Source organism: Mesoplodon bidens, assembly GCF_964165515.1.
Source record: "Mesoplodon bidens genome assembly, chromosome: 18".
NCBI lineage: Eukaryota > Metazoa > Chordata > Mammalia > Artiodactyla > Ziphiidae > Mesoplodon > Mesoplodon bidens.
This window is the reverse complement of record NC_138175.1, coordinates 42,668,794-42,683,559: the sequence shown is the minus strand read 5'-3', so window position 1 is coordinate 42,683,559 and position 14,766 is coordinate 42,668,794. Positions and strand designations below refer to the sequence as shown.

Sequence of the window (14,766 nt, the reverse complement as noted above, 5' to 3'; positions counted from 1 at the left end):
TCTCAACCACTGCGCCACCAGGGAAGCCCTTTCCACCATCTTTTGCCTTTTCTTTCCCTTCCTCTTCTAACTTGTGTTATGTAATTATTACACTGCTATTGTATTACTATTACATAATAACATTATATTATTACACTATTCATATCATATAGATTTTGTTCTGTAACTACTTAATCTTATTCCTACAGTTAAATAAATTTGACAATCTTTCTAACATTGTTTTGCTTTTTATTTTTATTTTTTTTGTGATACGCGGGCCTCTCACTGCTGTGGCCTCTCCCGTTGCGGAGCAGAGGCTCCGGATGCGCAGGCTCAGCAGCCATGGCTCACGGGCCCAGCCGCTCCGCGGCATGTGGGATCCTCCCGGACCGGGGCAGGAACCCGTGTCCCCTGCATCGGCAGGTGGACTCTCAACCACTGCGCCACCAGGGAAGCCCTGCCTTTTATCTCTTGACCGGGTAAAGTTTTTCCTCTACCAATTTCTCCAGGTGTTCTTAAAAATACATATTTCTCAGAGTCAAAAACATTTGAATGGTGCTTTATATATGATGGAATAACTGGGTTAAAATACATAAATCACTTTCTTTTACTTGAGTCCTTTGTAGACATCATTCAAGGTCTTTGAGTAACTATATGTTACTTGGAAAACTTGGAAGCCAGATTGACCTTTGTTTCCTCATATAGGTAACTTGATCTTTTGTCTGGATGTCCAAAGGTTTCTTACTATTTAGGTACAGCAATTTCGTAGCTATATCCTGCTAATGATTTTTCTAGGCCAAATATTCCTGGGACCCATCGTGTCCGTTCAGTTTGTAGATTCAAGTTTTCCTTTATTTTTGGAAAGTTTTCTTGAATTACAGATTTAAACATTTTTCCCCGTTTCAGGGTTTTGTTCCCTTTGGGACACAAATTATGCAATCTTTCTGTTGTCTTCCTTAGCTGTCACTTCTAATATTTTAACTTTACTAATTCTATTTCATTTTGTTTACTTTCATCAGTCCTGTCCAACTTTTCTCTTCTGTGCTTTTTGCAGATTCTGGTCTCCTGTGTGTTGCTTCCTACATAGTCATGATTTCTATTATGGTTATATCTTTACATATTCTATTTCTTGACTAAGTTCTGCCAGCTCATGTTTCATTTCCTTTTATCTTCCTACAAATCTCTTTGAAGATGGTATATACATTCTTACATTCCTGCTTTGAATTCACCTTCTACAGTGGCAAATGCTTTATTATGTTTGTTTTTTAATGTGACATGTTTGGCCACAATCTTCACGTCTCTGCTGTAAAAGTTTTCTGGTTCTTCATGTATTGTTTGTTCTTGTTTTTTCTCTTCCCTTTTTCTTGCCGTATTATTGTACAGATCCTGTGCTAGTTCCTTTCTGATTACTAGTCATTTCTAAATGTGGCAAGTTCTTACCAAATCAGCTACATGTAAGGGAGAGGGCTGGGACATAACTCAGGCCAGCAAGAATTTTTCTGCTGATACAGAGTGGATTACAAGAGTGAGCTCTTTAGTCTTTTCCTCATTTTAGTCTTCAGAGATCAGCAGCTTCAGGGCTGTTGAAAATGCAAGTTTTCTCTCTTTATCCTGGTCTGCTTAAACTCTACTTTTACAAAAATGGTTTGTCTCTGTGATTACTCCTTTCAGCCTGTCTACCTTGTTTCTCTTTCACACCAAAGTGTATACAGGAAAGCTTCTGTCATTACTCCTCACATCTAGTCCCATGGTCTCACACAGGGGACCACTGGTTTATCCCTCAGGATATGCCAGTGACTTTGGAGGACTAAACTTCGGCAGCTTTATCTAAAATCTGCAGCTTTGAGAGTTCTCTCTCAGCAGCTTTCTACACTCCTTGGAGTTTCACTGGATTTGGCAGCCCTTCCTCATATATTGTGGTTCCAGATTACAGACCTCTCTTAGTTTCATCAAAGAAGGAATCTGACTGTTTTTCATTTTCTTTCATTGCTCTGACGTAATTCTAAAAAAAGAAGGAACTGACATCTTTATCCTGCCGCTTTAAAATGAGAAGTTAAGTAAGCAATTTTAGGGGTCTAACCACACAATTAGAAACAATCTACCCCAAGTTGGGAGCATGGAAATAGTGAAATGACCAAGGGTATAAAAATGTCAAAAATATTAAAGTATATAGCCTTTCATTTATATAATAATTGTGTTTGTGAAAATATATAATTGTATATGGAAAAAGCATACGATGATTGTAAAAACTATCTATATTGGGATCATAAATAAGTAAAGTATATACACGTACAGGATGAAGAATGGAAGGGAAAAATGAAAATTGTTTTTTGTTAAGGGTAATGAATACTAAGTAATGTTTTTCATTAAAAAAAGGTTTTGTTGTTGTCACAGTATAGTGTGTGCAATAAAAAACACAATGTTCCAAAAAGAAAAACAATTGAGACCATACAGAGATTTACTCCAGCACCTACGAAACACAAATCATTAAAAATGCAGTGACTGGCTCCCCACCTGCCAGTACTAACTATGTCCTATCCCTGGAGGCAAGCTCCAAAGTTGCATCCTTTTGCTCCAATTCCAACCCAGGTTCTTTACAGCAGCCAGGTGTCTCCCTGCCTCCCCTGCCTATACCACTGCCTCACCCCTGGAGGTTAACTCTACTCCAACAGACCACTGTCTACTCAGCACTGATGATGTGCCAGGCACTGTAAGGGGAGCACAGCAAGTAAGAGTATGGGTTTTAAACCCTTTAGTTTGTTTTGTTTATAATAAAGAGCAGCAAAAAAAAAAAAAAAAAAAAAAAAGCAGGTTGCATTTAAAGGACAAGTTAAAGTTAAAATGTTTGGGCTTTGGAAACAGCCAGATTAAATAAAATAAATGTAAAATGCACCTATAACAGTGCCAAGGACATAGCAGACATTCAGTCAAGGCTATTTTAAAAAATCTCTTATACTTTAAATTTCGCAGCAAGGGCAATATAACACAATGGTTAAGACAACCGGAAACTAACTTTTTAATTTAAAAAATATGCTAGGAAAGGATACTACATACACATTTTCTGTGACCATTTAAACCAACATCTTCTTCTTTTCAGCTCCAAGTTTCTCTGTCCCAGGGTTCCCACATATGAAATACTAACACTGCTATGAACATTTAAAAAAACTACTTTGAATGCATAAACTGAATGTATGATTAGTCTATTTTATTAGCAATATTTTTACTCTCTGAATAATTACAACTAATTCAAAGTATTCAAAAGATCAAAGTATTTACATAAAAACCTAGCCTGGCAATTTTGATAAGTTATAACTCAAATAAAAAAGGGAAATAGATTTACACTTCTCAAATATTCCCATCATCCCCCAAGATGAAAATGATGTAAAGGAGTAAATTTAGGAAGGTGTGTAAACTCTGAAAATGAGCTTTCCCTTTGGCTAAGTAATACCGTTGATCAGTAATGGCTGATTTCACTGGTTTATTCACAGAAAATGTATAAGCACTTTAAAATTAAAGTTCAATTTAAGTAAAATTTAAAATTTAGTTCCTCTGATGCATTAGCCACATTTCCAGTGTTCAATCACTACATCTGGCTGGCAGCTACTGTACTGGACAGTGTAGATTTAGATCATTTCCTTCAGTACAGAGAGTTCTGTTGGAGACCACTGGGTCTAGATAATTCTAAGATGAAAAATAAGCCAGCCTATCATCTGGTTTGAGAAATGATTACAACATCTGAGGATTCCTCTTGTGACACAGGGGTGAAAAAAAAACAAGAGAGCTCGAATAGAGAGGGAAAAACGCACCAAAACTCTGAGCTCAACTTTAAGTGTAAGGGGTGGGGGTGGTGTGGGGAGGCCTGTGAGAGGGTGCCCCTGTCTCACAGCTTCTCCCAGCCTGTGTCTGAGGCAGAGACAGAATCTGGCCTCCGGTCTCTTTCTTCTCACGCTACATACTCCTCAAACAATCCTGCCCACACAGCTACAAGCTGGTAACATGAAAAGGTCCATTTCCAACACACATTGAACTCCTGCCTTCAGATCCATAAATCCAGCTCCCCTTACTCCACATCTTTACTTGGATTGTTTTGAAAGTGACTCACAATATATCCAAACATGAACTCATCATTTCTTGCCTTGCTGCCTCCTGCATAAAAAAGAATGTGGTTGGCCTTTGTCTCCAGTTCCTGAGAGGTAGCCAATAAACCCTTGAATTTCCCTGTGACAAGAGTATCTTTGTTATTCATGGTGGGCTCCTTGGCCCACATCTGACAGCTTGTGCTAAAAGGTGACTCAGGGTGGGCCCCTAGATGGTTTTTGCTAAGGAGATGACTCAGGATGGAAGCTGGCCAAGCCAGAAAGACCAACCGTATGCTTACAGGGTTGGCGCTCTGAGCCAACAGGTATCATCCTGACCTCTGGCAAGTGGAGAGCAGCTGGAGATTGAGTTCAACCTTGTGGCCCATGATTTAATTAATCATGCATACATAACGAAACCCCAGTAAAAACTCTCAACACCAGAGCTCAGGTAAGCTTCCCTGGCTGGCAATACTCTACACATTGTCACACACTGATGTGCCAGGAGGGTAATGCATCCTGACTCTATAGGAAGAGGACAATGGAAACCTGGAGTCTGGGACTCTCCCAGACTTTGCCCACTGTGCCTCTCCCTTTGGCTGGTTCTGATTTGTATCCTATTTCTATAATAAAATTGTAATTATAAGTACAGAGCTTTCCTGAGTTCTGTGTCATTTTAGTGAATGGATAGCCAGTTGGTCAGAAGTGAGAGGAGCCTGGGGTCCCCCAAAGTTGTGACTGGCTTCTGAAGTAAGGGTCAGTTTTGGGGAGGACTGTGCCCTCAACCTATAAAGTGTGGCTTAACTCCGGGTAGTTGGTCGGAAGTCACTGTACCCTTCAGATCTGCACCTCCCACAGGGTTCACGATCATAGCAAATGAAGATCTACCCATCTATCCTTCTGCTAACGGGAGAAAGAAGGTCATTACTGATAATTCTTCCTCCTCAACTGCACTCCACACAAACGATGAATCAGTACATCCTTCCAACTCCTGCCCAGTCTACAAAGCCCTACATGACCTGGCCTTTTCTTCAGGTTTCTTGATATCTATATAAGGGTATATCTATTTAAGGGTGCTAGTAGGGCCACGTATAAGCTTTAAATTAAAGAGCTAAACTTACAGTTTAAAATTATGTGATCTCTTTCATCATGTCTCCTTGCTATAGAGTTACTAGCATTTAATTTTGACTTTATGCCCACAAAGGGGAAATTCCAGGTTTTATTCAAAATACTTGTATTAATAAATAAGTTTTAAATTTCTCAATTCCAGGGAATCTGTTTATAGGTACTCAATTTTAAAGAGACAGGTGAGTAAAGATTTTCTTGACAAGAAAAACTACCAACTGTCACTGAAGGGTAAGAATTATTATTTTTTGGTACCATGATTATTTGTATAAAGATATATCCATGCTATACCTATAAAGTAATATGACAGGTTTTAAAAATAAACATACTAGAAATTACTCATAAAAATAAAATTTGTCATTCAAAGCAGTCTCCTTTGGAGACTCATTCCAATAACGGAACCAAAGCTCAAAATATTTTGGAAAATTCTCTTTGGGAACTGTCTTCACATTCTGCATAGATACTTTTGAATATTCTCACAGATGATAAATCTTTGCCCTGTGAAACTCAATTTTACCTTTGTAAGCAACTAATCATTAAAAGCCATGGTGGGAAATAAGGTCAAAGATCATGACATTTCTGATGAAAAGAAAGGTATATTTGGATGAAAAACACTGGCAATGTGCAGTGTTGTGGATGCAAAGCACTGGCAATGTGTAAGTTTTAAGTGATATACTTGCTCTGAACCAAAGCCAAATTAAAGGATATCGGAGGGGAGGGGGAGAGAGAGAAAGAGAGAGAGAGAGGGAGGGAGGGAGGAGAAAGACAACAAGGAAACTGGTATTTAAAGAGTCACACACTCTCTTGAAAACCTGATGACAGTTATGGCTTCCTCTCAATCTTCTGCATATATTATTAGAAAGGTACACCATGTCAAGGTCATCTATGGAGCCAGATTAAAACTCCCTGGTTTAGAACAGTAGCTTTGGCTTTCTTTTTCTTTCTTTTTTTTTTTTTTTTTACTGTACCCAACAGGAAAAAAAAAATTTATACTGTGACCCAGTCTGCACATACACATAATTAAAATAAAAGTTTCACAAATAATTATCAACCTTACCATGTGATAGTATTCTCTTGTATTTGATTTCATTATGAAAAATGCTACTTATGACCTACTACACCAATTTCACAATCTACAGCTTGAAAAATACTGGTTTAGAGTAACTGATGCATAATATGAATAAACTAACGAAAATGGGAAAACTCACTTGATTATAAAAATTCTGATGTTATTTTTAACTAACAAAGAAAAAGTCATTTTACTCTATAGGCAAATTTTTCAAGAGACTGGATTCTTTATGGCAAAACGATCATTCATCTAAATGGCTAACTAACTACTGGAGACACTGATGGGTAAATCATACAATGTTCATACCTTAATATTAGAAAACCACAAATCATTCTCATGTAAAGTGGCCAGGTAGACAGATGTAAGAAGTCCAGTGCAAAGGGCAACAGTTCCACCAATTGTAAATGAAAGAATCGTCCATAATCTTCTATTGGTACAACCTTTTAGAAAAATGAACAGATGAAAAACCAAGTCAGTAAAGGATTTAGCAGTTAATAGTTCTATTTCAGACTGTCAAACATGCCAAGTTCCAGCTGCCTGTTAGTGGTGAAGCTTTCCGTGTCTCCAGCAGACAGTTAGGGCTTCTCTGTTTTGTGATTCCACAGACCTTTTTATACTTTTCATACTTTTATTATAGTTTTTCCCCCATTGTATCTAACTGTTCATTTGTCCATTTTGCCAACTAGAATGTAAGCATCTTGAGGACAAGCATACTATCTTATTCATCTTAACACCTAGGACCTGTGCTTGACCTAGTTTAACTACTAAGTTTCTTAAATAGAGGAATAAATGAGTTACAGATCTAAAATATAAACAGTCTTTTAGATGATCTACTTACAATGTGTGGTTTATTCATTAAAAACTACTCCCAAACTTGATTACTTAAAATTTTAAACCCCATCACCCAAGTTAAAGGAATATAAACTTGGAAACATATTTATAGTACATATAAGAAAGGTTAAATATCCTTAATATAGGATAAATACTTTCAGGATAATTTAAAAAAATGAATATTTCAGTAGGAAACTGATTAAGGACATGAATAGGCAATGCACAGAAGAAAAAATGGCCAATAAACTTAATAGAAAAAAAAAGTATTAATGAAATGCAAATCAAAACAAAGAGCTATAACTTTTACAATAGTGGCTAATTTGATAGCTTAAAAATGCTTAGTACTCTGTTTTGGTAAGGATACAAAAAACAGACTTTTTTTTTTTTAATAGACATTTTTTAAACACTGCTGGTGTTAGAATAAATGGATACCTCTCTGGAATGCGACATGGCAATAGGAAGTAAAAGCCACCAAAATGAGCACCCTATTTGACCAATAATTGTAAATCTAGGCATACACCCCAAAGAAATAAAGTTTTAAACAAACCTTTGGCCACAAGGATATTTATCACAGTTCAGTTTGTATAGGTAAAAGGTTAAAAATCATCTAAATATTCAATAAGAAATTAAATAAATTATGCTGCAGTCACAGTGACTACACACTGACAAAATTTTAAAAATACATTGACTGACATATGTTCATAACACAAGAGAAAGATAGCAAGTTACACAACAGCGGGTAGGATCTCAATTTTGAGAAAAAACACATCTGAATGCTTGTAGGTGTACACGTACAGAGAACAACATTTAGACAGCAAGATAATCTAAGTGTTATAGGTGGTAATCTCAGGATGAGGGGGTTTCCGGGCGTATTTTTTCCTTCATTTTTGCTTTTCTTTAGTTTTCATTTTTTTTTCTCACATGAATAAATACTGCTTTGGTAAAATGAACAGTTTTAAATTTAAATTAAAATTTAAATTAAAATGTTTTAATTTAAAAGGACAAACTTGAACCTGTATTTGTTTTTATATAAGATTTTCAGAAAGTACTCTGTATTGTCCCAAATTGCTAATAGCTGAGTTGGGTGGCATGACTGCTCAATACAGATTACTTTTATTTTATAAAACTGTTACCTCCCACCAAAAAAATAAAAAAATAAATAAATAGAACTGTTACCCCAAATTACTTTACTAGCTCTAGCTGCAGCTGATGTAAACTCTGTCAGATATCCAAAATGGCTGATAGACATGGAATTTTTCATGCTTACTTTTAAAAATCCCGACCATGCTTAGCCTAAGAAAGCAACTCGGGAAGCAAGAAGTTGGTAATTAATGCCACTTGATGTATGGCTTAGCAAGAGTCTTCAACATTATTTAAACAATTTACCAAATTCTGACCACTGTTCCCACCAAAAAAAAAAAAAAAAAAAGCAAATTAGAAAATTTCAGGAATTTGACTGAAAATAAAGAATAAAAGAGAGTTTGATTCATCTTTCAATAGTTTAATGAAATGAGAAACTCACCCAAGGTAAGGCTGTCTAGTTGTGAACAGCATACACAAACCAGAAAAATTATAAGTAGACTAAAATCGGAACAGTGGGAAAAAGTATTACTCTGAAAGTCAAAGGATCAGATTGGCATAACTATACTGAACAGGCAGCTGGGAAGCAAAGGGCTCTAATCAGAGGTCTTTTATCTAATCATAACTGTAAAACAAATATTATCACATTGCGATCAAATCATCTGTAAAACTAAAATATCAGGGTAATAGAATAAGTTTCTTCACCTATTAGGTCTTACCAAATTTTTATCCTATTGGAAAGTGATTATTTCAATATGCAGACAAAAAAGCAATCCAAAATGCTGCTTTAATTTAAATCACCTACTAGATGGCAATTTATTTTCCAACTTCACATTTTCTTCTTGTGCCACATAATCCTCTGAAACTTCTGTGGTTTGTATTCCTTTTCTTTGCCTGATGGATATCATGGTGTCAAAGGCTCACATGCATTGTTCTTCCAACCACTCCTACAAACAACACAGAAGTAAGCCACCATCCATATGTCCGAACCGTCTCTGCCAAATACAGCCTGTCCTCATCTGTGTTTTGGAGACTTTACCTGAGCCATTTTCCCTCGCTTAGCACGCCCTCCCATTTTCCCATCCAAACCGTAACCAGCTTTCAAAGCTACTCTCAAGACACAACACAAATATTTCTTTAACACAACCACATTTATGAAGCGCCTGTCTTGTGGCAGGCACTGCCAAGAGTTAGGAGCACAGGTGAGCATCACAGACAAGGCCCTGCCCTTCCAGGAAGCCTTCTTTCTTAGGATGCACCAACCCCTACTGATCTCTCCCCTTCCCGACTCATAGCAGTTACCACGCATTTTGTCACATAATTAGGTAGTTTTATATTATTTTCTATAGTAACAACCATGGAAAAGGTATTAAGTAGTAAATCTGTTGACTGTTGATGGTCTGATTTTGAAGACCTGAAACATTGTTTTGTCTCCGGTATCTGGATTTTGATACTGGTGCTCCTTCAAACAATTCACACTGGAAGCTTTAGGAATATGCCTCAGTGGTGATGGCAGCGGGGGTGTGCCAATCAGGGCAGCTGCTACACCAGGCAGCAACAGTGGGAGTGACGGCAGGGAGCACGGGCCTGGTTTGGAAGCAGCAAGTGGGAGGCAGGGGAGTGGCGGCAGTGAGTAAGCTGGCTACAGTCCCCCGGGACATCTGGCGTCACTCCTCCGACGAATGAACAGCGTTGAACTAACTATTTATTAATTAACTATGACCGGTTGCCGGACACGACTGTCGGCGCAGTTTATTAATTCCTAAAGGTAAACAAGTTGCTTTACTGAAAAGAACACACCAATCAACGTTATACAATTCATCCATTCGTTCATTCATACAAAAAAAAAAATCTGAGAGGAAAAGGGTGCAAGCACCGAAAATGGAGAATCTGGAGCAACGAGGGAGAAAAGGAGTGTGGGCAAAGTCGTACCTCTAGAGATGAGCTTACCCCCAAATTACCTCATCCTAGAATCATGCCCTTTCTAAGGGCCCCAAGCGGAGTTGTAAAAATCCCACAACTGATACAACGTAACACATTAGGACAGAAGGGCAACAAATGTTTAAGTGCCAACTACGTGTGATAATTGCATGAACCTAAGAAACAAAAGTTTCCCCATCAAATTACAAGGAATGCCATCTTAAATGTTTGAAAAGGGAAATGAGAGCGGGTGCTTTTTTTCTCCACTGCTTAGAAGAACCAGCACGTACTGGGCATCCCGGGGCGCTGCAAGGCACATTATTCAGCTCACCTCCGCACCCCAATCAATCTACACCACCGGAGTCCCCGCCAGACGCTGAGGGGCCGGATAAGTTCAGTAACTCGCTCCGGCTCACCTAGGAAGTGGCGTGGCCGCCGAGGCCGGAGACCACCCAGCCCATCCCTCCGCCCGCGTGGCCGAGGCAAGAAGTCGCCCGAGAAGGCGCCCCGCCCTCGGCAAACTTGCTCTCTCCCAAGCTGCCGCCCCCAGCCCCGCACGTCGGGAGGACAAGGGGGCGCCCAGTCCCACACAGGGTCTCCGAAGACGCCGCGAGGGCCGGATTCGCGCCCCCACCCTGAGCAACGCAGCGGGGCGGCCCGCGGGATTTCGGTCTTCGCGGCGGATTCAGCCGAACGCCGCCACGCAAGGGCGGAGCGCCACCCGCTCGCCGGACAGTCCGGGGCCGCCGGCGGAGCCTCGCGCCCGCGCTTCCCCTCGCGCTGCCCGCGGCCCGACACGCAGCCACAGACCTGCGGCCTCAGCCGTCCTCGAGCGCGGCTCCGGACCGGGAACGGGGGCAGCCGGCCGGCCGGCCGGGGGCGCAGAGGGCTGCGGGGGCGGGGCCGCACTACGGCCAGCAACGCGCCGCAGGGACAGTCAAAACCCAGCAGCCGTGGAGCTTTGTACTGCACCTTGGAAATGGGGGGCTGGGGGGAGTCACCGCCCCGGGGAGGGGGCGCGCCGGGGAGGCGGGGCCACTGATGCCGCGCCTATAGGTCCCTGGAGCCGTCCGTCAGCACGGGCCACCTCCCCCTCCCGGGGCGCCCCGCCCCGTCTCGTGCGGCGCCGGCCGGAAGGAAGCGGCGCACTTCCGGCCGCCGGGCTGTACTGTCGGTTGAGTTCCGCTGCGTTCCGCTGCGTGCCGCGGCTCCGGGCACCCCTCGAAGAGCACAGGACCCCCGCCACCGACCGAGGAGCCCGAGGCCACCTTCGCCCACGCAGACTCCCGCCACCCCCAGGCCAGGGCGAGCGGCGCTGCTCGGGGGAAGAGGGCCGGGATGCGAGTAAGGGTGGCCTCAGGTCGGACCGCGGGGTGGCGGCACCACTTCGGCCCCCGGGTGGGGAGGGTGAGACGGGCCGCGGGCCGCGAAAAACATTTTCTTGCGCCGGTGCCTTCCTGTCTCCTGTGCTGGTGGATGTGGAGGGGTCAGTAAGGGCCCGATGGACGGAAGCAGTCTGACCACTCGGACATCTCCCAGCTAACCGCGTTGCCAAGGCCTGGCGCGCCCCCTTCTCGGGTCTTGGCAACACCCCCAGGCCCCAACTGCCGGTGATCTGTGTTTGGAAGTCTTTTACCGACTGCCAGTGAGAGTACCTGCAGAGGTACTTTCGCATCTCCAAAGACGCGCCTCTTTTTGGCGAGGGGGGCAGGGCGAGCTGTCTTCTTCTCAATTTTGTGTAGAATACGTTCCTCTGTCTTCTTAGTCTCCTGTGTTACTCCGTCTCCAAACTAGAGCGTAAGCCTTTTCCGAGGGCAGTTGCTGTGTTGTACACGTGGATATCTTTCTTAATCACACTGCGATGAATAGTAGGTAAAGCCTTTTGTCAGCAGATTCTCAGAGCACATGTTAATTGATTTTTATTAAGGAATGGTCCTCTGGGTCTTCCACCTGTGAAGAGGACTGCCCATCTGTCTTAATTCCAGGAATTACTTCAGCCAGGTGCCTTTCCTTGTTACCCCTGTTTGATATTTTCCTCCTCCTTTGTGCGTCTGTTGCTGTTAATAACAAACACACATTCTGTGCCCGTGGGTTGAGGTATCTGCTGGTGGTTTTAATAAAAATAAATGTCAGCTGTTTTTTCAGATGGCATTTGTCATGTTTAACATGATTGTTGGTGTCTTTTTTTCATGTTATGGACTTGAGAACAGGGACTGTATATTTATAATCTTTCTCTTTCACCTTAAGATGCCTTACATAAAATACATTTGTGTGTTTAATAAATAATATGTGAATTGATTCCTCCTTAAGTAGAATTCCCCCTCTCCTCCCCACCTTATTATATAGGGTTTTTTCTTAAATTGTGTTGCTCACTGGGGAAAAAAATGAGTCTGTTGTGAAACATGGATCCCTTGAGTAAAGGAAATACTACTTGTTAGCAGCTGCTTGTTTTCATATGAAATGGCTTTACTAAGCAAAATAAAGCTTTGAGAGAAATAGACATCCACTGCTGAGGGTAAGTCTTGGTAATAAATAAGTTAATTAAGAATGAATTCATTCTGATACAGCAACCATGGGGGTGATGGGTAATGAGCGGTAGACCTTTGCCCCCATTGAGCTCTGGTCATGGGCTGTGACTGCAGAGGTCTACAGGAATACTTGTTTGCATTGTGTTTTGAAACCCAATGGGATCTGGCTTTTCCTCTGTTGGGGCCAGCAATAGTTAAGTTGTGCTGGAACAGTTCAGCTCAAAAGTATGGCCTGGAAACCTGTGGCATCACTATCAACATCGTAAGGGAGCTTGTTGGAAATTATCAGGTTCTAGTCATACCTACCGAATCGTAATCTGTAGGGGCCAGGGACCAATAATTTGTTTTAAGAAGTTCTCCATGCAAGTCTGTGTTCAACAAAGTTTGAGAGCCATAGCAGGACCTTGCTACTCAAAATATTGTCTGGGGACCAGCAGTGTTGGCATCCCCTAGGACCTTAGAAATGTTGGCTCTCCGGCTCTCCCCAAGGCCTCCTGAATCAGAATCTGCATTTTAATATAACCTCCAGGTTATTTGTATGTACGTCACACTTTGAGAAGCACTGCACTAGAAGTCATTAATGTCTTCTTATGGGAAGTCACATCCTTCCCATAAAAGCATCTTGCATTGGACCAAGGGAGAGAGCTCTCCTCCATTGGCTTTTTCCTGTCTGATGTACGATGTTCGTTGAGTTTTCAATAGTTTGGCTTAGTAGTGTGAACACTCTGGATCACTCCTGTCTTCTGTGGCAATAGACTCTCCCAGTATTCCTCCTCTATCTACCTGTCTGGCATTCCTTTTCAGTCTCATGTAAACTCCTCTTCCTCTCTGGCTCATGGCTCTAATTTCCAGTGACATTCTGATGACTCCTAAGTGTTCATGTCCAGGCATAGCTCCTGACAGCCAGGTCCCATACATCTAGTGCCTAGTTCATGTCCAGGCATAGCTCCCGACAGCCAGGTCCCAGACATCTAGTGCCTAGTTCATGCCCAGGCATAGCTCCCGACAGCCAGGTCCCAGACATCTAGTGCCTGTTGGAAATTTCCCTGTGTGCAGAGCAATCAAACTCAACTCGTTAAAAATTAAACTTTTTCTAATCCCCAAACCTACTTTTCATCCCATGTGCCCCCTTTTCCTAATTGCTGTCAATACCTTAGGAGCCAAACTTGATTCCTCCCTATTGTGTAGCCCATATATCCAGTCAAACATTGAGTCCCATTGGGTTTATTCCTAAATATCTCAGAACTTGCCCAACTTTTCCCCATCTCCATTGCCACTCCTGTAACCCAAGGCACCCTTTTTTGTCTGGGTCATTTCAATAGCCTGCTAACCGATTGCCTTTCCTCCATTCCTGCCCTCTGGCCTTGTCCACTCAGTCCACCCTCCATATAAAAAACATACTGATCTTACTAAGATATAAGTCTTTTGGTGGCTTACTGGCTTTATATAAAAAGCTCCTTAACAAGCTTGAAAGTACTGCTGTGAGTCAGGCTCCATTTACCTCTCCAGCCTCATCCCTACTTCCTATTCATAAATTTCAAAGTTTTTATAAGTGCCTGACTTAACTACTATTCAGCCTTTAAATTTCACCTTAAATGATCCTTGCTGTATTTGAGTATTTATATACTCCCCTCTCACCGCATCATGGCTGTTCTGTGTGATGCATAGAATACGGTGGAAGTGACATCGTGGGACTTCTGAGGCCAGGTCATAAAGGCATCCTAGTTTTAGCCTTATCCTCTCTTGGATTGCGCACTTATGGGGGATGCCAGCCACCATGTTGTGAGGACACTCAAACGTCGTGTAGAGAAGGCCACGTGGGCGGCACCTGGCCTCTGGCCAGCCACCAGCCTGCCATGTGAGTGAGCCACCTAGGAGGAAGATCTGCCAGCTCCATGTCATCCATGCCACTCCCAAGTATCTCATGCACAGATATGATAAGAATAATAAACGTTTATCGTTGTTTTAAAACCACTAAGTTTAAGGGTAATTCTGTGACACAGTGATGGGTATTCAATATAGTAGTCATCCTCTGTATGGATGTATCATAATTTATTTAATATTCCCCTCTGATTGGACATTTAGATTGTTTCTAGCTTTACCCTATTACACACAATGCAAAGAGAATATCCTTATATTTGTGTAATTCTTCAGGATA

The 14,766-nt window shown here is 41.8% G+C and overlaps 2 protein-coding genes across 6 annotated transcripts in view; one reads left to right on the top strand and one right to left on the bottom strand.

Annotated features, from left to right (window-relative positions):
- Positions 1-12,023, bottom strand: part of DPY19L3 (dpy-19 like C-mannosyltransferase 3) — a 74,646-nt gene extending 62,623 nt beyond the window's left edge. The window contains exons 1-3 of one of the 5 annotated variants that reach the window (XM_081216909.1): positions 11,736-12,023; positions 8,966-9,107; positions 6,556-6,689 (exon numbers count right to left, since the gene is read on the bottom strand). In XM_081216909.1, coding sequence (XP_081073035.1) covers positions 6,556-6,689; positions 8,966-9,068 — 237 coding nt within the window. In that variant the 5' untranslated portion in view covers positions 9,069-9,107; positions 11,736-12,023. Of the gene's footprint in view, positions 1-6,555; positions 6,690-8,961; positions 9,108-10,411; positions 10,475-10,496; positions 10,518-10,890; positions 11,022-11,735 lie in introns of those variants that run through there. The other 4 variants (XM_081216907.1, XM_081216910.1, XM_081216908.1 and 1 more) reach the window with 4 other exon arrangements.
- LOC308605736 (uncharacterized protein) lies at positions 9,670-12,080 on the top strand (the record flags this gene model as incomplete). The annotated part of the gene is made up of 3 exons (XM_081216017.1): positions 9,670-9,793; positions 10,501-11,424; positions 12,008-12,080. 3 exons carry the CDS (start codon positions 9,670-9,672, stop codon positions 12,034-12,036), a joined length of 1,077 nt encoding a protein of 358 aa, XP_081072143.1. The 3' UTR covers positions 12,037-12,080.
- Between the last annotated feature and the right edge of the window lie 2,686 nt (positions 12,081-14,766).